The following is a 20,722-nucleotide window of genomic DNA, read 5'->3' as shown; positions in this document are numbered from 1 at the left end:
TCCCAGAAGTATTGCTGGCAAAAAACAAGGAGCAAGGAAAGTAAAGTCAGGCATCTCCTTCCAGCACAGTTACTCTTCCGAGAGCACACCGAACTGACACAACCTGAGAAAGTGACACCTCCCAGAGGCCTCCCCTTCACCTGCTGCCTCAGGAGTCCAGTCACACTAACAAATAACATGTTAGCCCCTCACTAAGGCGTAACAAACTCCATAAGACAACTCACAGATTTAGAATGATAGACGTCTATCAAAATAATCACACTGTTCTTTATTTTCATTCCCGGATTTGATTTTCACTAACTGCATAGCACACGTCTGGCGCTGGCACAAGACACTGTTTATATTATGTGCCTTGCTAAAGAAATTTATCAAATGTATGCAGGCACCTGAATCTGTCTGAATCTCAGTTCACCGTCTGCCTCTTCCACCAACTGGAAACCCACTGCGACCCCAGAGACACACCTGTGTGCCTGCACACCTGACATAACAACGAGCTCAAACATTGCCCATTCTTCCCCAAACAAATATTTTGATTCTGCTGGAATTAAATGAACAGCTCTCCCTCAGGGCTTCCTGCTATTCCAAGTTCTTCCTTCACCTGGTGATAGCTAAAGCTTCAAGAACAGGGTTGCACAATCATCACCTCCAATCAGCAATAACTGAAGGATGACATGAGGCAGAACGAGAAACTAGCACTCTAATTAATACAGACAGGAAAAAACAAGACTGCGGGAGCAGCATCGTTACTGGTAAAGCTCCAGCAAAGCCCTCAGGTTGTAGCACGCTGGTACGTTACCACCTCTGAGAGAGAGTTCAGCTCCTCAGTGCAAGGAGGAGATGATCTGGTGGTGAATACTGAACAGTTGCGGCTGCTTTTTACCTCAGTGTGCCCACTGACACTTTAAGAAGAGATTAACAGGGGACTCAATTGAGCTTCTCCAGGGAAGCCTGAATCAGCCCTTCTGGGAATCCAGTCTGTATTCCTAAATGCAGTCTGGTGTATACTTCTGCAGGACCTTCCTAAACCAGGACAATGACTAAACAGAGACTTCCCCACACTAAAAGTGTTTCCCTAGGAGTGATTCAAGGCGGGTCACCCAGAAAACCTTTCCCATTAATTTCTATGACGCTGTTTCCTGCTCCATATGTTTAAAAGACTAAAGAAAAAGCTAGCACGCACCTGTATCCCCATGGAAGCAGCTGTCCTGGTGACATCTCCCAGAAGGCAGATCTCCATCACTTGGCCAGATCTGTCCCGTTTTCCGCACACCCACGATAGTGGCCTCAGACACAATAACCTGCTGCTGCCTGTGCCGTTTCTGAGACTGGGGGGTCGGTGGACTGCTGCTGTCAAAGGACTGTTGAGAGTTCTGGGAGGGAGATCGGCTCTTATCCCGATACATGCGGTATGTGGTGGGGCTGGGGGAGACATGGCTGGACTGCCCTGAAGAGAAGTCTTCCTCGCTGGAGGTGAGGTTCTCATTAGAGCTACAATCAGGAGTATATCCTCCTCCAATGTCTTCAAAACTCCTGGGGGAATAAGATCTCCTGGGCCAAGTGAGATGTTTTTCCTGGTCAGTTGTGCCCTGATTTCGCAGAACAGGCCCTTTCCCTTCTCCTTCCCCCATCATTCCACCAACATAGATACTCTGATAGGGTTGAAAGTCCATGGGCTGCCAAGGCGAGCGGTTGCTGCCATTGGCATTAATCAGGTTATCTTTGAGAAACCTGGGGTTCAGTTCAGCATCCTCATATTCTCCATCATAGCCAAAGCTGCTCTCCGAGGACCTTCCCCTGTAAGCAGGTCTCTGGAATTCGCTGAAGCTGGGTGCCATGTTAGAAGGGAGGGAGTGCAAAGACTTTTTGCGCTCCATTTGCATGGCTTGGCTACCGAGGGAGCTTATTTTATCGGAAACATCTTTATCGTTGACCTTTACTAAACCCTTCTCATGATGATACTCCATGTTCACATAAAAGGGCTTTTCAACAACATTCTTGTTATCTCCAGAAGAATGCGAATTAACCTTTTTAATCCTCTCAAAATTGGACCTTAGGGCTGCCACACTGGTGCTGTTCCCTCTCTCCTTAGGTTCAAATGATCCCTCCTTCTCAGCAGATCCCACCAGCCTGCGAGTGGAAGCCACTCTCTGTTTTGAAGGAGAGCCATCTGCATCACAGCGATTCTCCATATCTTCTACAACTCTCTTCAGTTTCTCGTCACCGTAGTACTTACACCTCTCCTGCTCCCCGTCTCCGTGGTGGGGGCTGTCTGAAGGCGACAGGTCCGACCCATCACTCTGAGTAGACAGCTTCCGCAGAGAGGGTATCCTGGGTTTGAACTTTTCCTCCCCGTGGTGTGACTTGCTTTTTTCATATTCGTCTTGGTCAGCAGATTGGTGATGATGCAGGTCTTGGATCTGCTGCTCTGCACCCCCTTCAGGCAACTGAGAAACACGTTTAAAGCCCCATCGCTGTCTATCATAGCTTTTTTTCTCCTTTGCCAGAAGGGTCTGCAGGTAAATCATGCGGAACCTCTCCTTGTTGACCTCCATCTCCAGTCTCCGGATAGACGCCTTGCACATCTCCAGCTCCTGTTCAATGTCTCCCACAGATTTCAGCTCCATTTTAGGAGGCTCAGAGTCTGCAAACTGTGCTTTCCAAGCCTCCACAAACCCCACAGGGTCCACCATTTTGCATACAGGAGCGAGTGGAGAACACGGGAAGGAGGCTGGAGAGAGAGAGGTGGAGAGAACAAACCAACCGGATCTCACATGCGGCAGCAGCTCCGGCGGGGTCAGCTCGCGGCGCCTCCCCCCGGGTCCATGCAGGGAGGCGGGAGGCGAGCGGCGATGCGGGAGCGCTCTCTGCTCCGGCTCCTCGGGCTCCCCCCGGCACGGCCGATCCCCGGCGATCGCGGAGCTCCCGCAGGCCGCCGGACAAAGGAGCGGGCTCGGGCGGGGCAGGGAAGGTGAATATCGACCCCGCCGCCGCTCCGGGTCCTCGCTCCCCTCGGCAGCCCCCGAGTCGCGCTTTCCCTTTCTCTCTCCTCCTTCCCCCCTGCCCCTTTCCCTGTCTCCTCCTCCCGGCTATTGTGCTGCGCTCGGGGCGCACACGCTCCCGGAGCCCTGCCCTGCCCGAGCCCCGCCGCTACCGGAGCCCCCGCAGCCCCCGCGGGAGCTGCCGCCCGGCGCTGCCCATCGCCCCGGCCCCGCGCCGCTGCGGAAGGGGAGGAGAGCGAGCCGCGGGGCCTCTTAAAGGGGCAGCGAGCCGGGGCACCGAGGGACAAAGGCGGCAGCTGCGACCTCGCCTCGTTCCGCCGCTGGCAGCGCTGGTTGTGGCATCCCCGCACACACAGAGCTGAGCCCGACCCGGGCATCCCCGCACACACAGAGCTGTGCCTGACCCGGGCATCCCCGCACACACAGAGCTGTGCCCGACCCTGAGCATCCCCGCACACACAGAGCTGTGCCTGACCCGGGCATCCCCGCACACACAGAGCTGTGCCTGACCCGGGCATCCCCGCACACACAGAGCTGAGCCCGACCCGGGCATCCCCGCACACACAGAGCTGTGCCTGACCCGGGCATCCCCGCACACACAGAGCTGTGCCTGACCCGGGCATCCCCACACCCGCAGAGCTGAGCCCGACCCTGAGAGTCCCCGCACACACAGAGCTGAGCCCGACCCGGGTGTCCCTGTGTGCACGAGGAGGTGTCTGCTGCTGTCCATACATCCCCACCCTCATCTATCTACAGGCAGTAGCACCGCTCTACTCCAGGCACTGGCCCAGCTCCGTGCCAGTGTTCCCTCACTGATGGAGGTGCTGTTCACTAGCAGGCTCGTCATCCCCTCAACCCCTTCTTTTTCACCAGCAAACAACAAGCTGGATGTCCAAGGTGGGAATCAGTCCTCCAGCATTGCTCTGATATTACCAATAAAGTGTGCTTTTGGTTCATGCATTGGGCTCGCTTGTGTACTGTATGTTATCCCAGCCACAACAGCTCAGATTTCCAACCCTCAGCTCCAGGTGAAGCGGGGCATGATTGAAACCAAAGTCTGGCTGCTGAGCATCACTCCTGAAACCACAGCACAAGAGCTCGCTTGAGCCCTATGTCCTTTCCATGGAGTAATTCATCCTCTCAAAAAATAGCAACAAACACCTGAAGTTCCATCATGTTTGTTTGGATGACAGAAAAAAATGAGATATGCATGCCTTGTATCTTCCCAAACCTGCTTCTTTCCTGTTTGTGTCGGAGTGCATCTTTTCTGGTACGAGTTACTAGAAAACAGTGGGACATAGCCCCAGTGGGAGCAATAAAATCCCCTGAGCATGAAAAGCACAGCTCTACAGCAGCACCTCTCTTACCTTTGAAACATGGAATGGTTCATCATCCATTAAAGTTTTTCTCTTCATGCTTTTTTAGGTGTCAAACAAAATATTTTCTGATATGTGCAGACATATTTCAAGTGGCTAATCGTGTATTCAGGTTTGCACTGCTCATCCCTTTTGGGTTTTGTTTCCTGGCTTTAACCTCTTTTCCTGCACTTGTTTCCTCAGCTTTTAACACATAACAGGCATTGGCTGACCTATGTGGAAAATAGATTATAATCTGAATCATAAATAAAACCTATATGTTTACTAAATTCCTTTATAAATATTTCAAGACATCTCAATCTTTCACAGAAATAAAATAAACTGGCTTTTCGTCACTGAAACTGTTTACTGTTTGCTTGCCTTAGTGCCAGTTTGAACAATGACACCCAACATGCCACAGATTTCCAGTAATAGGAAGTTTCAGACTGTACTGGCATGGTTATAACAATGACAGGTACGTGGCATCACAGGGATACATTCAGAATTCACACATTACTTTACTGACGTCTCACAGTTGTGAATTTCTGTGTCTTGAGTTTATTCTCTCTGGGCTCCCTCTTCTGACATTTGTGCCCTTGCAGAGGCAGTAATAACTGTGATGAGTCAGAGGAGGGATTTCTGCATGCACACTGAACTGCCAGCGGACAATACTATCTAATAACTGCACCCTCTTCATCTATCGCGGTACTTCTGCACAAAGGCACTCGCGTGGGAACTGCCGAGAGCTCTCGAGGTCTGCTGGTACTTCATGCGTTCAGAGTGTTGTATCAACAGGATACACGGTGTCATTGGGGCTGTGGGGGCGGCCCCGGTCTGTGACTCGAGCCTGAACTGCAGCCTGGGCAGCGCGTCCCCCTGCGGCCGCAGAGCTCCCTCCGGCGGGGAGCGGCCGCCAGCACCCGCTGCTAAAGCTCCGCAGCCAGCATAAATCATTCTACGAACCCAGAAAAAAATGTCCTTGGTATTTAGAGAACGGCAATTTCTGGCTGTGAGAACGACCTTCCAGCCAAAGACACAGAAATGGACCAACCTCCTCCTACCAAATGCAGATTCCGCTACAACTTACCCAACACTTCGCTTGAACTCGTGTGCTCAGAGGATGCAACATGGAGGATTTTATAGCATTCACTCACCAGGGCATTATGTATACCTCCCTAGCACAACCTCTAACTATTGATGAAACCCTGAAAAGACACAGAAGTCAATGGTGCTGCTGACAGAATGGATTAACACACACAGATAAAACATCGGCCAGATGCAAACATTTAAAGAACTTGCAAATTTACATTTAGTTTTCCACCACAGCTGGTTCCCTTTGTGCTTTCCTAAGCAATTCTTCAACTGCAACATGAATCAAGATTCATTTTAGATCATTGATTATTAATACTGAGTTCCCTGCAGGAAATGTCTCAGTAGGGATAAAAACCACCCCCCTGAAAAATCAACCAGCCAATGAAAAAGCCTCCCAAAAAAACCCTCAACCAAAAAATCTCATCCCAAAGCAGCCATTGTAGAACAGACAGAGTCAGACCATGGTGAAGTGACAGTTAGTGACTAACAGAGTATTGCAATTGTACGTCAAGTTTTCTGAGCTCCAGTAAACAGAAACAAGGAATAATACCAAGCACTGCACTGGATCACTAGGAAAAGATCAAAGATCGCCTCAATTGATTTCCCACCCAACGTGATTGCATTGTTGAAGAGAATGCATCTCTGTCCTTTTGTACAATAACCAGGCTCAGCAATGAAAGAAATACTGAGATTTTTCTTTGGTATGGGGAGCCCTGGAATCCTGATCTTTTTTAATTTGTCATGAATCATTTTGCAGCTGTAAACAGCACTGCCTGCACTGAAACCTACTGTAAAGCCCCTTTACGTCAATGAAAGTCAATGGTACCCAGAGCTAATCTCTCCCCACCAAACAATGACTGTAATTTCTGAAGAACTAATTGCACAAGGTTATGTCAAAGGGTATCTGAAAAAGCAAAACTGAGGCAATGTTTTTTTGATCCAGCCAACGTATCAGGACATAGCAACATGTCCAGAGAACAGGTTCTACAATCAGCACTCAGTGCTGACCTCTTCACACGGCAAGTGCCTTCAGGATTACCCAGCATGTGTCTGCTCTGGCGAACTCCACCTTTTCCCATCCCTCTAAACCCACACACAGCTGCAAGTCTTTTCACAAAGTGGTAAAACTATTTCTGCACTATTACTGCTTCTATTACGCAGTGGAACAAATTGCTCCTAGCATTCAGTGATCAAATTATCTTGTCCAGTAAAAGCAGACAGAGTGACTAAGAGTTTAACTGCAGTATCAAATCTAACCTTACCAGCTCAGGGTTCCTGCCAAAGACAGGGATGGGTGAGTTAATGACCAAGGCTGCATATGGTTCCAGAATCATCTTATATTACTACAAACAAAAAACAAAAACCCCATTTAGATTAAAGTGAAAGTATCATTACTCTTAGCAACAAACTAGAATTGCAGTGCAGACAATATTCGTGCAGATCAATCCAGACAAGGATTCTGCATTCCCTCTGGGATTTGGAATACACGAAGCCTAATTTTTCTATGCCATGCACCTATGTGATCTTTCTGTCTCATACAAGAGAGTGGAAAAGAATAGCATTCTTATCTGGTAATATTTCCAAAATATTAGACAGCTGGGATAAAACAAAGTTCCTACCTGGGCTTTTCTTAGGCTTGGAAATATTTAAATACTGGGCTCTGATGCTCAAGTGGAAAATGAAAAAGAATAGATTTTTCCTGGATGGAGAAATGACAACAAAAACTAGGCAGTCTGCACCTGCATACTTCCATACTTGTTATTTAAACAGATTTCTTTTGGAGTGGTTCTAAAATATCTGGAATGCATAAAAGCAAGTTGGAGTTATTTTACACTATGATTTTAAAAGGCAAAAGCATGGATAGCGCCCTTTAATTCTGAACTGCCATTTATTTTTCCTCCCTTGAGAGCATGACTTCACTAGGTAAGATTTCTATAGAATTATCAAAGAACAACATGCTGAAATTGCCTGACTTTTGACTACAAGTGTTTCTGGCAGACAGGTGAGCACATGGCACTGGCACTGTCTTTTTGCATTAAGACAAGGGTGTTACTTTTCTGCTAGCCAGAGGAAGGTTTATGTAACAATTGTACCACCCTGCACAAGTCAGCCAGCAGGAGCAAGGGAAGTCTCAAAAGAAAGTTCAGCTAAGGTTTTCCACCTCCTTTCCAAAAATAAACCTATCTATTTCCACTTTGAGAGCTTTCATTGTTGCAGCGCTCTGTGCTGGACTACGGAGAAGCATGGTGCTTGCAGAAACAGTTGAGAGTCAGCAGCAACTCAGGCTAGCTTGAGTGTTGCCTTCTGGGATTTCCATCCTGCTCTTCTCCAGCTCTGTAGAAACAGAAAAGTTATAAATTCAATTTACAAGGAATTATGCCATCCAATACCAAGAATAACAAAAGCTGAATGCAGCCCCAGTCACTCCTGTATGCTAGAACTCAGTACATGCTGACACAAATACGTTTGCAGACATTTGAAGCAGACTTTAATGCTTGAAAAAACTCCCCAATCCTTCAGCCTGTAAACAAGGAAGATACAGACAAAAAGCAAAACTTAACATACTGATGAGGTTTCCTGCCCCAATTTGGGCCATGGGCCCAGCAGTTTTCTCCAGCTCCTTTATCATGGACTGTTCAAAGGCCAAGGCAGCAACTCGGCAAAAGAACTCTTTGACATTTTCCCCTATGAAACAGGATAGAAATTATGTTTTTACAACTGCGCTCAACACACAATCAAGCAGGCACATCTGTCAACAAATCACTGATCAATGCTAGGATAGAAGAGTCTGTCCTTCATTCCCACTGCAGAATGACTTTGAGTTTTTTTACTCTGGAATACTGCACCCTGTGCTGTACCTTTATTTTTAGTCAGCAACAGAGACAATGCAGTTTGTGGTATAATCTTTTCTCATTGCTAATGTTGAGCAGTGGTGCACATGTGTATTTATGAAACAACCTGTAAATTAAACATGCTTAGACATTGCAGAGCTGCTCAAGTACTCCTTCTTATAAACAAGAAACTGCAAGCACACGTAAAAATGCTCAAATGAAATCAATCATTAATAAACCTTAAGTTTCCCATAGCAACAAATTGCAACAACAACAGAAAACCCGTATGGGAATGAGGGGGGATAAGGCATTTGAACTTCCTCCCACCTTAACATAAGCCTTTGTGGTTATGCTGTTTTTGACATCCTTTGCAGTAACTCACCTGTTCTGGCTGAAACCGACCAGTATTCTGCCTGCATCTCATTGGCAAAGCGGATGGCATCTACCTCTGTCCTCTTACACACAGCATCCGACTGAGTAAATAACAGAGAAAAAACTTTAACACAGGAAGAGCATGTGTCATATATGTATGGAAATGTATGCATATATGCCATATGCACGTGCTTTTTAACCCCTCATGGGATGGTGACTCCATCACTTCCCTGGGCAGCCTCTTCCAATGCTTCACCACTCTTTCAGCCAAGAAAGTTTTTCTAATATCCAATCCACACCTCCTCTGGCACAATTTGAGGCTGTTTCCTCTTTTTCTTCCTTTTTTTTTTTTTTCTTTTTCTTCTGTTTAGGTTTCTCCATCAAGGTCTTTAGCTCAAGTACATTGTGTACAACTTGTAAGGGAAATCACAGAAAGTGCCATTGGGCACTGGAACAGGCTGCCCAGGGAGGTGATTGAGTCAGCTTCCCTGGAGATGTTTAAAAGACGGGTGGATGAGGTGCTGAGGGGCATGGTTTAGTGATTGATAGGAATGGTTGGACTCGATGATCCTGTGGGTCTTTTCCAACCGAATGATTCTGTGATTCTGTAACTAGGGGAAATCTGATCTCCTTATCTGCATTCTATCTACTTACCACCAAATCTTTTTTAGTTCCAACCAGAAAGATGAAACAGGAATCTGGCTCATTCTCCCTCAATGCATCTTCTAGCCACTGTCTGAAATATAAAAGAGAAACAAGAGAAGTCAGAGGGACTGAGGAATATGGGAGAAAGCGAGTGATAATAGGGTCACAAGAAAACTGAGAAGATGAACTTATGTAAGAGTATCAGAACCCTTTCCTTCTAGACAGAGACAAGGAGCTGTTCCAACTTGCTTGAATACATGCCTTTCACTAATAAAAAGTTCAAACATGCCCACTGTAGAGTGCAAATTCAACAATCACTTTAGCAACTACAGAGGAGATCTATCAGTATTAGGGTGGGGGCAAAGTTTTGGTTGAGATAAGGAATAAGAAAACAAGAAGCCGAGGAATAAATATGAGTAATATACCAGATTAGATACAAATGGGAATAAAGAAGAGTGAAAGAATCTATTTAGCATTATAAAAGAGCTCCCTATGAAGGCTGCATGATTCTTTTCTCACAAACTTTCATATTTTGTTACTGTGACAATCAAGTTCCTCTCCAAGTCATCCAACAGAACTCAAGGAGGGGAGGGAGTACACGTGAGTGTGGGAAACCAGGTTCACAGGCCTCAATTATTTTCAGCCTAGCAGAGACACTAATATGTATATTATTTCATGAAGTCTTATGTGAATGAGCAAAATACCACGGCAGTACTGGGAGGAAACAGTCTAATATTCATACAATTAAGGCAGAGTACAGGCTGTAAAGAAACATGTACCTGCTTTACAGTCACAACAGAGTGTTAGAAATATGCATGGTCTGAGCTGGTGCCAATGTGGCTCATAGATCCATCTAGGGTTTTGCAGCCTGCACTAATGAAGAATAAGTTTACTTATACCAAATTAAAATGCTGTTGTAACCAAACCATTAAAAGTATCCAAAGCAGCAAGTTTAGTTATATCTACATCAAGTTTTCAATTTTCTCTCCTCTTTTGACGGAATCCCAATGGAATCACTACAGAAACAAGAGTAAGAAACCAATTTTGTCTAGCAGTACACCTAGAAAATAATGTCTTCAGACATTATGCACGAGATGCATCTCATCAAATTCACCACTCTCATCAGGTGCTGGCCTGAAATTCTGTTTGTAGCAAATGGGGGAAAACCAAAAAGGATGCTTTCGGGGTGCACTTCATCTCTTCCTGTATGTCTTTTGCAAAGATCAATCTCTTAACTGAAACGCATTTTCTTTCCCCTGACTATAAAGGAAGTCAAGGGTAAGTTGTTCAAATTTATGCTCTGCATTTTCTTCAGAAAAATCCCTCCCTATGTAATCCAAACAAGGGACTGTCATTCTTCATTTCTTAGGTCACTAGAAAATGCACTCGTGATCCAGCCAGGTCTCAGCAACTACAGGCTATCTGAAGCAATTAAACATTCTGTAAAAGCTTTAAAGGCTAAGCAAAAATACAGAAACTTACTTGGTGTGATCTAAAGTCTGGATATCAGCCAGATCAAACACTGTTATTATAACTGCAATAAAAGACAAGAAGAGAAAAAAACTAATTAAACTAGAAAGTGTATCAGAAGTCTGAGTCATATTGTTAAAGGAAGAGAAAATTTATAGATGAAGTGTAAGAGCAGATTTAACACAGAGGCAATGGAAGACTATCCATTTGCTCATTCTTCTTCCTTCTCTAGCACCCAGGAAGACTGAAGTCCTCAGTCTTCAACCTTATTTAGTCTTTACCTGTAGCCTGCAGTCTGTAGTCTTGTTACCCCGTTTATTTTGGGACCACCTTAATTCCTGCAGAAATCACCTTTAGTAAAAAGGGAATGCCAGAAGCTCCCACATCTAACTTCAGGGATAATTTTACCCAGCCCCAAATTGTTTTCCCCCTTGACACGAGTACCAATTTTTATCACTGCATCATCAGAACATTCACAGCTTGCAGATGTGTCAAGATGTCAGTTCATGAGCTTTTCAGTCCTTCTCTCCAATAACAATCCATTCCACCACACTGTGTCTACAGACACCTTTCCAAGGAGAACATATGCATATAGATTTCCACATAAAGGACAGCCTCCTGTCTCAGCCAGGATCAAATTAATATTGTTCTCACCCTCTGCTCCCCGGTAGTAAGGAGATGTAATGCACTTGAACTTTTCCTGACCTGCTGTGTCCCATCTGTGCAATGCGGGAAAAAGAAGAAATTTCAGGTTAATGAAAGGCAGCGTAACCTGAGTAAACATGCTAATGAAGCAGCAGACCAGTACAAGTTGAGGAAGAATGTGATATCAGAGAGGTGTTACCATATGGAACATGTTATTCATTAACTACTGATAGAAACACAATAAAGCTCCACTATTTCTTATACACAGACGAACTCTGGTTTTATCTTTTTTTTAAAAATACTGGTCATTTTGGAGACACAATTCAAACATTCATATTGTGCATAGTAAAGCTCTTTTCTTAAAATATTTTTCCTCATGCATGACACTTGCATGTATCTCTAAGCAATCTAGTTCTGAGCATTTTCTGTGCTAACACTTGTCAAATCATATATCAGCCCATATTAGAATCTTGCATCTGCTAGATTTGGTATTTGTCCATGCACCGCAAGTCAGAGACCTACAGCTCAGTCCATCAGGTACTATTGGCACCTTTAAAGAAAAATCAGGGAAGTGCTTCTTATCGGCGAATTGATATGCAGTCCTCTCAGCTACTGCCAGCACTGCAGGGTCGGGTCTTGTTCTAGCCTAGTACTGCCAGTCACAGACACTCACAAACGGATCCTGTTTGAAATCTGTCAGCAAGAGGGAGCACTAGTGCTCATTAAGAAACGTTCTACCCGGTGGCTGAAGATTCAGCAGATAATGCATCCTGACGCTCAGTAGCTCATGAACCTTATTGCTTCAGCTGACAAAACACTGATGCATCAGTCTACATTTTTAGAGGGACTAAGTTCCAAAAGGACAGAGCCTGGCAGAACATTCAAAAACACAATCAAATCAGTGGGAAATGGATTTCTGAGTATTTCTCAATCAACTCACACTAGCCATCTAGTTGCATCAATGATCTCAGAAAAAATGTGTTCCTAAGTGTTTAAGACTCATGCACTAAAATACTTCATGCAAAGCATATTATTTCTGCTCTAGGCCATACTACAGCACAGATGATTCAATAATGCCCTCTACAGAACAATTTCCAGCCACTAGAAATACCAAAGGACATTCATCTGCAGAAGGAGAGCTATGTTTTTATTATTTAAAACACATCTTCATTCCTCTAGAACCTGCAATTTGAGCTCGGCTGAGGTTCTCCTCTATGCAATACTTAACCATGCCATTTCAGCTTACATCTGGAGACTGTATGGAATGCCAATTACTTCAAAACGTTCCATTTCAAAGTCCACTCCAATGGTTGCTTTGTAGTCTCGGTCAAAATTATCTTTACAAAATCTGAAAGTAAAAAAAGGAATTAAATATTAATAACATCCAGCTCCAAATAACTGCAAAGCTAACACTATCTAGGGTGAATTATGAAGAAAAGAATTAACTGACTGTTATATATTTCAGAAGTAGATATAAAATCATCAAGAAACTTACTTAAAAAGAGGATATGCTGGATAACAAACTAGAAAGCACATAGATCTGGTAAGCTCTCTGGAGGAGATGGGAACCAGAATAAAATATCTTTTGACTGTTCAGCAAGATACATTATTTTATAGTTTTAGTTACCAGGGAACATGTCTTGGGTGATAAATAATGACCCAAATGATTAACCAATGAGATTAAAATCTTACCACATCTATTTAAGAATGCGGAAGAAATAATAATAACAAAATGCAAACATAGACAGAAAGCTGTCATGGTGATCATAAGATATAGAAATTCAGTGATCTGTTTCCTAGACTAGATATCAAAAGCATAAGAGCTGTTTTTAACATACAGTAAAGAATCAACTAACTATTCTTTAAGATATTCTGCGTTTTATTTTACTTTATAAGCCAAGGAAAAACTTGAGCTTCCTCTACAATCTTGTAGCTGTAGAAATGAGCACAAGTGCCTATGCAAGGATGATTTAAGAATGTTTCAGTGAACAACCCTAGAAGTAAGGTGAATATACAAAACCAAAACTCAGACACTGGCAAGATAGATATATTTCTTTTTTTGTACTTTCTGATTGTTTAGCCTGTAGACTGGATTTCTTAAGGAAATGCTGTATCACATTTGTCTGGATAAAAATAGCTCAGAATATAAGACATACTGGCTGAAGTGCTGGAGCCTGACTTTCTGGTTTGGAATATCAAGCCTGTCTCATACTGTAGCCTTTGTTTGACTTCTATTTAATAACAAAACCATGAAGTACTACCCTGAATGGACAGGAATGAAAACATTAGAACATACTTCACAAAGAGCAGAATCAAACCACCTGCTGACATACACCATACCTGTTGATAAGGCTGGTTTTCCCGACATACAGGTCTCCTACCACAACCACTTTGGATATTTTCAGCCTGTTATAAATATTTGAAAACATTACATGTTTTTAGTAGCAGTTTTAATATTCTCTCTCTAAAAATTCTGATTTAGACCCTTAAACTGAAAGTGATGAGCACATGTACCTGTGACTCCAGTTTACTTAAATGCCACTGGATGCAGGATTAGAGCCTTAAGTTTTAAGAAAGAAAAAGAAGGTCACCTTCCCCTTCTGGAGCAGAAATAGCTGATTTCTTACTCAAAAACCCCATAGTTAGAGTCAATACATTTTCTGACTATCTGGAATAATATTAATCGGAAGCTGGCTTCATGCAAAAAATCCTCTTTGCATGGGGTCCTCCCACAGAACACAGCAGATGGGCTGGAGATGACTCAGCCAGCATCCTTAAAATTGAAATGCAGCATATCTCTCAGGAGATATAGGTGGTGAGGGAATGTAAGAGCATTTGCTGACCTAAACTTGGATTGACATCTCTCATGCACATGCTACAAAAATGGCTTAAGAGGTTTAACATTCTTTTACATCAAGTAATGGCTTTTTAAAGAAAGGAATTAATCTTCTATTCAATACTATTTCTGGTTATATCAGGCTTCCATGTGATGCTGATTCCAAGTTATCTATTCTAAACAGTCCAAATCTTGCCCGGTAAGCTGCATGACTAATATTTCAGAGAAAAAAAGGCATTCTGTGTGCCATTCAATGCTAACTGTGTGGCCATAGGCCCTGAAGTCACTGACATGTCTCTGTCTGATTAATTGTTACTGATAAAATACTGAATAAAATCAATGACCTTAAGGGAAACACAAAAAGGTAAGTGATGGTTTAGAGGTGTGTGTTCCATTAATTCGTACAGTGGGGGAACTCCCTAGATTAGACAATTTAACACATTTATGGAATATGAGAAGAGTCTTAAATACAGCCGCTAGCTACTGAATTTCTCAGACTACCTTTCAGGAATGAGGAAGAAATATTTCATTACATGGGATAATCGAAAAGGAAGATGATGGTTATTCCTACCAAGTTTCACAATCACTGTACAAAACACTCGGTAGTCTGCCCTCCTACCCTCACCCCACCAAATGACTCAATAATAATAGCATCTAGGGAGCAGTGACAGGAAAGTAGTTTAATTGTATTCACAAAGCCAAAAAGTAAAACTTCTTAGCTGTACTCTGTTACCAGAATAAATTAACCAGTCGGTTTACTCTAGAAATAAAATTAAAAAAAAAATAGATCTTGGGGACAGAGAGGAAAGAAAAATGCCTCAGTTCACTAAAGCATGTCTTGCTCACAAAATTGTCTGACACTTATAATAAATTTAAATGAAACTAAACAGTGACTGTGCAATAAACTCACTGATGTCTGTCAGGAAGACATATTTTTGCTTCAGTTTTTTTCTGCAAGACTCTAGTGACATGGATAAAAAGTTCCATTTAAAGATGGGTATCATGACAAGTGTCATGGTAATCAACAACTCTAGATTTGAAAGAATAGTGAGCTAATTGTCAGTATTCATAGAAGCTCCACTTTATGAAAGATCTTTCACATTGCAACACAGAAGCACTTATCACTAAAGCCCATGGCCATTTATTTTAACTGAATAGTGATGATTTCTAATACAGTTTAGCCTTCTTGTCTTGCTTCAGGAATTAAATTAGTATAAGTAACAGTTCTGGGAGAGAGATGATGTAAAAAGAAACCAAAACAATTTCAAGACTATCACAAAGGCATAAAACTGTTTCTTTCCATTTTTCAAAGCTATATATTCACCAGAATTTTGCTCAATTTTAAGGAAATATTCCAAGACAACTTAGCAGCATGTATACTTCTAAAAGACTAAAGCTAGATTCTTCAGTGTTTCAAGTAACTTACTGCTTCTGTTTGTTTATAGCCCTTAAAAAACTTCATTAATTGCTCATTTGGAACACCAACAGAGAGTACAGGTAGGCTAGACCTGCCCAAATCCTTATAACTGCTCTAGAATTTGGTTGCCATACTGACCTCCATGTGCAAAATTCAACACTAATTCTAATAAGTCTATTTTTCACTTGAACTAAGAGTTTAGTTCAAAGTCGCTAAACCAACTCTGCTACTTTTTCAACACTACTTAAGCTGGAAGAAGTATATTTAACAGTTATGAGAAGGGCATTTTATGAATTTACTGTCAAACAGGTCAGAGAACTACCATGTGCGTGGGCTTAGCTGGCTTGAAATGTACTGAAATATACTGAAGGGAGGAAGATGAGCAATGAGGGAGGAAAACCTATGAAAGAAACAAACTATAAAGAACTTCATTGTCTACTTGGTTCATTGCAGACTTACCCAACTGGTCCAGTGCTCTGCCGACAAGCTGTTCTGACCTGCGTGTGGAAATGCTCTTTGAACTGCAGACAGGCCTCAGGTGTGTACCACTACAAACAGGAGAGAACAGCACCTGGGATACATGCTCTTGATTTGCAAGAAATCAAACCAGCAAAGAAAAGAAATAGATAAAAAGATGAATTGAAAGAGTTTGTGAAGCACAGGTGTATCCTGGCATTAGAAAAAGGACAACTTAGGTTAGAAGGCAGTGAGGTTCCCACACAGTTATGTTTGTAGAACCTCCTTTAGGCAGTGCCATCATTCGCTAACTTTTCCGCATGCCAGCACCCGAGCAGCAGCAAATCTTCACAGTCAAACACATTTGCTCACCATTCTGTACAAAACAAATACCTTAAATGGCCCCAGTAACCTAAGGCACACAAGAAAAACACAGGTAGGAGCACACTGCTAGCAAGTCATTATTACCACAAAATCTTTTAGATCTCCTACATATGTGAAGCACTGTTTTTATCACTAGCTTTTAATTAGGCATTAGTTAAAAATGAGGAAAACTTGTTTTCTCTTATATTTGCTTAAAATAACTGTGGTAGTTTTCATAAAATTAAATACAAAATATTTGGCTGAGATCAAGCATAGAAAAAATGCCAACTCCCTTAAAAGGATCTTTTGAACAACTGAAAAAACAGAATGGTAAATCATTGTTCTTCTCTGTCCTTAACTCTTCTGTTATGCTTGAAGTACAACAGTCTTTGGGGACGTGAATGATCTTTTCCGTCTGTGTTTCTGCTGTGCCTGCTGCGTTTGATCTACTGTATGACTAATGTTCCTACACAAACAGAAAATGAAAATTGCCTCAAATTCTTCAACCAAAGCCTCCATACAGACCTAATTAGACCTTTTGCATATTTAATATCAGCTATGGTTCTTATTTCCCCTCGGTGTAAGAACACTTTAAGCACGCAATTAGTAATGTTTAGTTTAAACAACAAGACAGATATTGTTAGATAACACTTTTGTGGCAAGTGTCACTTTCTGTAGAAGTTAAAAGAAAAAATAGGGATTATTATTAAAGACGTCAGCATTGAATGGGAACATGAGGTCACATTTACCTTTGAGAGAAATCCTTAAACAATTTGTGATTTTAGCAGAATAGAACTGTACATTAAATCAGACCGCTATTAGCACAAGGGAAAGACATCTCACTGTGGCAGGCGCTGCATACTGGGACCACAGGGATAAAGAACGCTTACCTTGGGGAACTGGGAGATTCTTCTGTCCCTGCTTACTGGGGGAACCAAGTGCATTAGGTTGGACCTCATCCTCCAAATTCAATTAAATTCTGCCAGACAGGAAATATGTAAAGAGAAATATAGTGTCCAGGCATTGCCACAATACAAGGAAAACACCATTAAAAAAACCCAAAAAACAGTTCTTACCATTCACCACCTTTTTTCCCTTTCAGTGCAAGTAACAGTTCTTGGACTTTATTTGCATTGAACAAAACTTTTTTCTTATGCAAAAGGAACCACTTCCAGCGCACACAGATGAAGTGGCAAACAGCAGCTTTCTAGAGCTACAAGGCACCAACTCCGTAGGAAGACAGAGAACTGTTCACTTAATTCAACATAAGTGCTTGTAGTTTAGTCCTCAAATGGTTTTGCAGTATTTAATTTAAAAATCTTGCTCATCATTGTCTGAAATGCCTCAGCACTAAGGACACCAGTAACTGTTAAGGGATACCAAATTTAATTTGGACAAAATAAACGACAGAAGATGAAGCTCCCACGTTTCTTGGCACAACGTCAAACTCTCATCCAAGATCAGCTCAGAAAGAATGATATCAGTATAGTCTGACATGGAAAAAGACTACTGTTCACCCGGAAATGACAAATGCATTTTGATATTCACTTGAGAGGTATCAGTTCGGTTATGCAGCAAAACCTCGCGGGCTGCCACAGGAGGGGACCCTTCATAGGGAACCACTTCCTTACTGGCACTCAAAAGAACGTTTCCAATCCCAACATTCATCGTGTAGCAAAGTGTAAAGGAGGACTTACCCTGCAGCGCCGATGCAGTAGGATCCAGCCACGCAAACGGCTCAGACGCTGCTGCGTGGTCATAGCAACAGGCTGGCAACAGTTCCCATCCTCCTCTTCTCGTACTGCCTCAGAAAGGAGGAGTTGGAGCAATTTAACTGCACAGAGGGCCCTGGTTTAAAAGAACAGACTGGGTTTAGTGGTTATACAGATTCCTTTGATCAGAAACAGCTCTTAATGAACCAACTCATCCCCTAACCCAGTGTAAGAAAATAGCTGTTTTCTTCAGAGATAGTTGCATATGTGGATAGAAAGACCAAGCATGCTTTTTGCTGGGTAAAAAGCTGGCTGGAGGCCAGGCCCAGAGAGTTGTGGTGAACAGAGCTAAATCCAGTCATGTTCAGGTGGTCTCAAGTGGTGTCACTAGGGCTCTGTGCTGGGGCTGGTTTTGTTTAATATCTTTATCCATCATCCAAACAAGGGGATCGAGTGCTCCCTCACTGAGTTTGCAGATGACATCAAGGTGTGCAGGAGTGTCGATCTGCTCAAGGGGAGGAAGGCTGTGCAGAGGGATCTGGATCCATGGGCCAAGGCCAGCGGGACAGGGTTCAACAAGGCTGAGTGCCAGGGTCCTGCACTTGGGTGACAGCAACTCATGCAATTCCTCCAGCTGGGGAGGAACAGCTGAAAAGTTGCCCATCGGAAAAGGACCTAGGGGCATTGGTCAACAGCAGCTGATCATGAGCCAGCAGTGGTCCAGGTGGTCAAGAAGGCCAACTGCATACGGCCTTGGGTCAGCCACGGCACGGCAGGCAGCAGTAGGAAAGGGATTTTCACCCTGGACTTGGCACTGGTGAGGCCGCACCTGGAATCTTGGGTTCAGTTTTGGGCCCCTCACTCCAAGAAAGACATTGAGGGGTTGGAGCATGTATGGAGAAGGGGAACAGAGCTGGGAAACGGTCTGGAGCCCAGAGGTCTGGGAGCGGCTAAGGGACCTGGGGCTGTTTAGCCTGGAGAAGAGGTGGCTGAGGGGAGATGTCTCCGTAGTTCTCAGAAAGGAGGTTGCAGTGAGGTGGGTGTTGGGCTCTTCTCCCAGGTAACAAGTTATAGGATGAGAGGAAATGGTCTCAAGTTGCACTTAACTTGCTGTCTCCATACTCTCCTAGTTCTAGTTAAACACATCCTAAGCACATAGAAATGCTGTGGGTACACAGGCTGCTCCTTTCCTACAGGACCTTCACAAACTCAGCGACAAAAAAATCAATGCAACAATCTCAGTGAAACCTAAGTACAGGAGGGACTGAGACAACCAAACAGAAACATTTTAAAACGGAAAGGCTATCTTCACTTACACTGAATATACTTAATCTAATATACTTGATCTAAATCTCCTATGTACACCAATTTACCAAAGCAACAAATCAGCCCCACCATTACAGGTAAAAGATCAATTATTATGGCTGGACTCGATGATCTGGTGGTTCTCTTCCAAGCTGGTTATTCTATGATTCTATTCTATGATATTTCATAAATACAAAGCTACTAAAATTGAGAGTGATCGATACAGAAATCCAGATTTTCTCTTCTTACAGAGCTGAAGGGCATTCAGTTACCAGGGAGGACTGGGAATTCAGCGTCTCCATGGCATCACAACTCTCCTTACATTAGTGTTACAGGAACAGTACCACCAGCAGATTTTGGGGATAGACAAAGGGTTTGAGGAAGGCATTCAGAAGCAGTACATAAATTAATGTCACAACCACTAACCAGAACCAGTACTCCAAGGGCAAGACAGAAGAACTCACACCAAAAGGATAAGAGCAGAGTTAACACTGAAGGACAAGAGAAATCTCTCATGTCCTGCCCCTTCTGCACTAACAGAAGTTCATGTTCTTCCTGTTGAAACAGGGAGAAACTTTACAGGTAAGTTGCATTTACCTGCAACACTTTAGAGCAGATTATTTAAGTAGAGCAGATTATTGAATTCTTTCTGGAAAATACTTTTGAAGTAGTAATTTTTCATTTATGGATTTCAAAGATCAACAAACCAGAATCTATTCCTGTATCTTATTTATTTTCGGCTCATCTGAATGATTTTGGCTTTGCAAAATCCAGTTCAAGAACTTTGATTATTATAATTGTTATTCTTACATAATGAAAAACACCTCAATGACTTCTCTATTTGCAGAGAAACCTAATATTTCACAGCACAACTGTACAGTTGTTTTTTTCCAGATGCCTGATCATACCTGACAATCCAGAGCTCCCTTAGGTTGTGCTAGATGCACAGCAAGGGCATGTTCTCCCCGTGTTCCATTCTCTGAGCACTACTGTACCTGTTTGCAGAATCAGGCTGAAAGCTGGCCAAGCCTTGAATATCGTTGTGCAAAACTACCTAGTGAGAGTGGAAACCCCTGCTCTGCAGCCGTTACAACAACCCAGAAAGCCAACCGTGTCCTGGGCTGCATCCAGAGCAGCAAGACCAGCAGGGAGGGAGGGGATTCTGCCCCTCTACACTAGTGAGGCCTCACCTGGAGCCCTGTGTCCAGTTCTGCAGTCCTCAGC

The 20,722-nt window shown here is 43.2% G+C and overlaps 2 protein-coding genes across 3 annotated transcripts in view; both read right to left on the bottom strand.

Moving 5' to 3' along the window:
- The window catches only part of BCR (BCR activator of RhoGEF and GTPase), a 79,280-nt gene extending 76,443 nt beyond the window's left edge, over positions 1-2,837 (bottom strand). Inside the window, exon 1 of the mRNA XM_069871405.1 lies at positions 1,181-2,837. Within this exon, the coding sequence (XP_069727506.1) occupies positions 1,181-2,690 (1,510 nt within the window). The 5' untranslated portion in view covers positions 2,691-2,837. The remainder of the gene's footprint in view (positions 1-1,180) is intronic.
- Positions 2,838-6,239: 3,402 nt separating this feature from the next.
- RAB36 (RAB36, member RAS oncogene family) lies at positions 6,240-19,744 on the bottom strand. 2 transcript variants are annotated; one of them, XM_069870721.1, is made up of 12 exons: positions 19,723-19,744; positions 18,179-18,329; positions 17,372-17,460; positions 16,122-16,210; positions 13,750-13,815; positions 12,656-12,757; positions 11,419-11,483; positions 10,777-10,828; positions 9,304-9,385; positions 8,660-8,750; positions 8,012-8,131; positions 6,240-7,780 (listed from the first exon to the last, which is right to left on the bottom strand). In XM_069870721.1, the coding sequence occupies exons 3-12, from the start codon at positions 17,438-17,440 to the stop codon at positions 7,716-7,718; spliced, it is 801 nt and encodes a 266-aa protein (XP_069726822.1). In that variant the 5' UTR covers positions 17,441-17,460; positions 18,179-18,329; positions 19,723-19,744; the 3' UTR covers positions 6,240-7,715. The 2 variants fall into 2 exon arrangements, with proteins under 2 accessions (XP_069726822.1, XP_069726824.1); XM_069870723.1 differs by lacking the exons at positions 18,179-18,329; positions 19,723-19,744 and adding an exon at positions 17,999-18,108.
- Positions 19,745-20,722: the final 978 nt, after the last annotated feature.

Source organism: Phaenicophaeus curvirostris, chromosome 17 (genome assembly GCF_032191515.1).
Source record: "Phaenicophaeus curvirostris isolate KB17595 chromosome 17, BPBGC_Pcur_1.0, whole genome shotgun sequence".
Lineage (NCBI taxonomy): Eukaryota > Metazoa > Chordata > Aves > Cuculiformes > Cuculidae > Phaenicophaeus > Phaenicophaeus curvirostris.
The sequence above is the reverse complement of the archived record's forward strand: the minus strand, read 5'-3'. Positions and strand labels throughout refer to the sequence as shown.

Excerpts from the sequence above, each read along its gene's own strand:
- RAB36 (XM_069870721.1), bottom strand. The coding sequence starts at position 17,440 with ATGAGGTCCAACCTAATGCACTTGGTTCCCCCAGTAAGCAGGGACAGA. Across the intron at positions 12,758-13,749 it reads AAAACCAGCCTTATCAACAG|ATTTTGTAAAGATAATTTTG; the intron begins GTATGGTGTATG and ends TTTTACTTTCAG. Across the intron at positions 7,781-8,011 it reads TGGGGCAGGAAACCTCATCA|AGCTGGAGAAGAGCAGGATG; the intron begins GTATGTTAAGTT and ends CTGTTTCTACAG.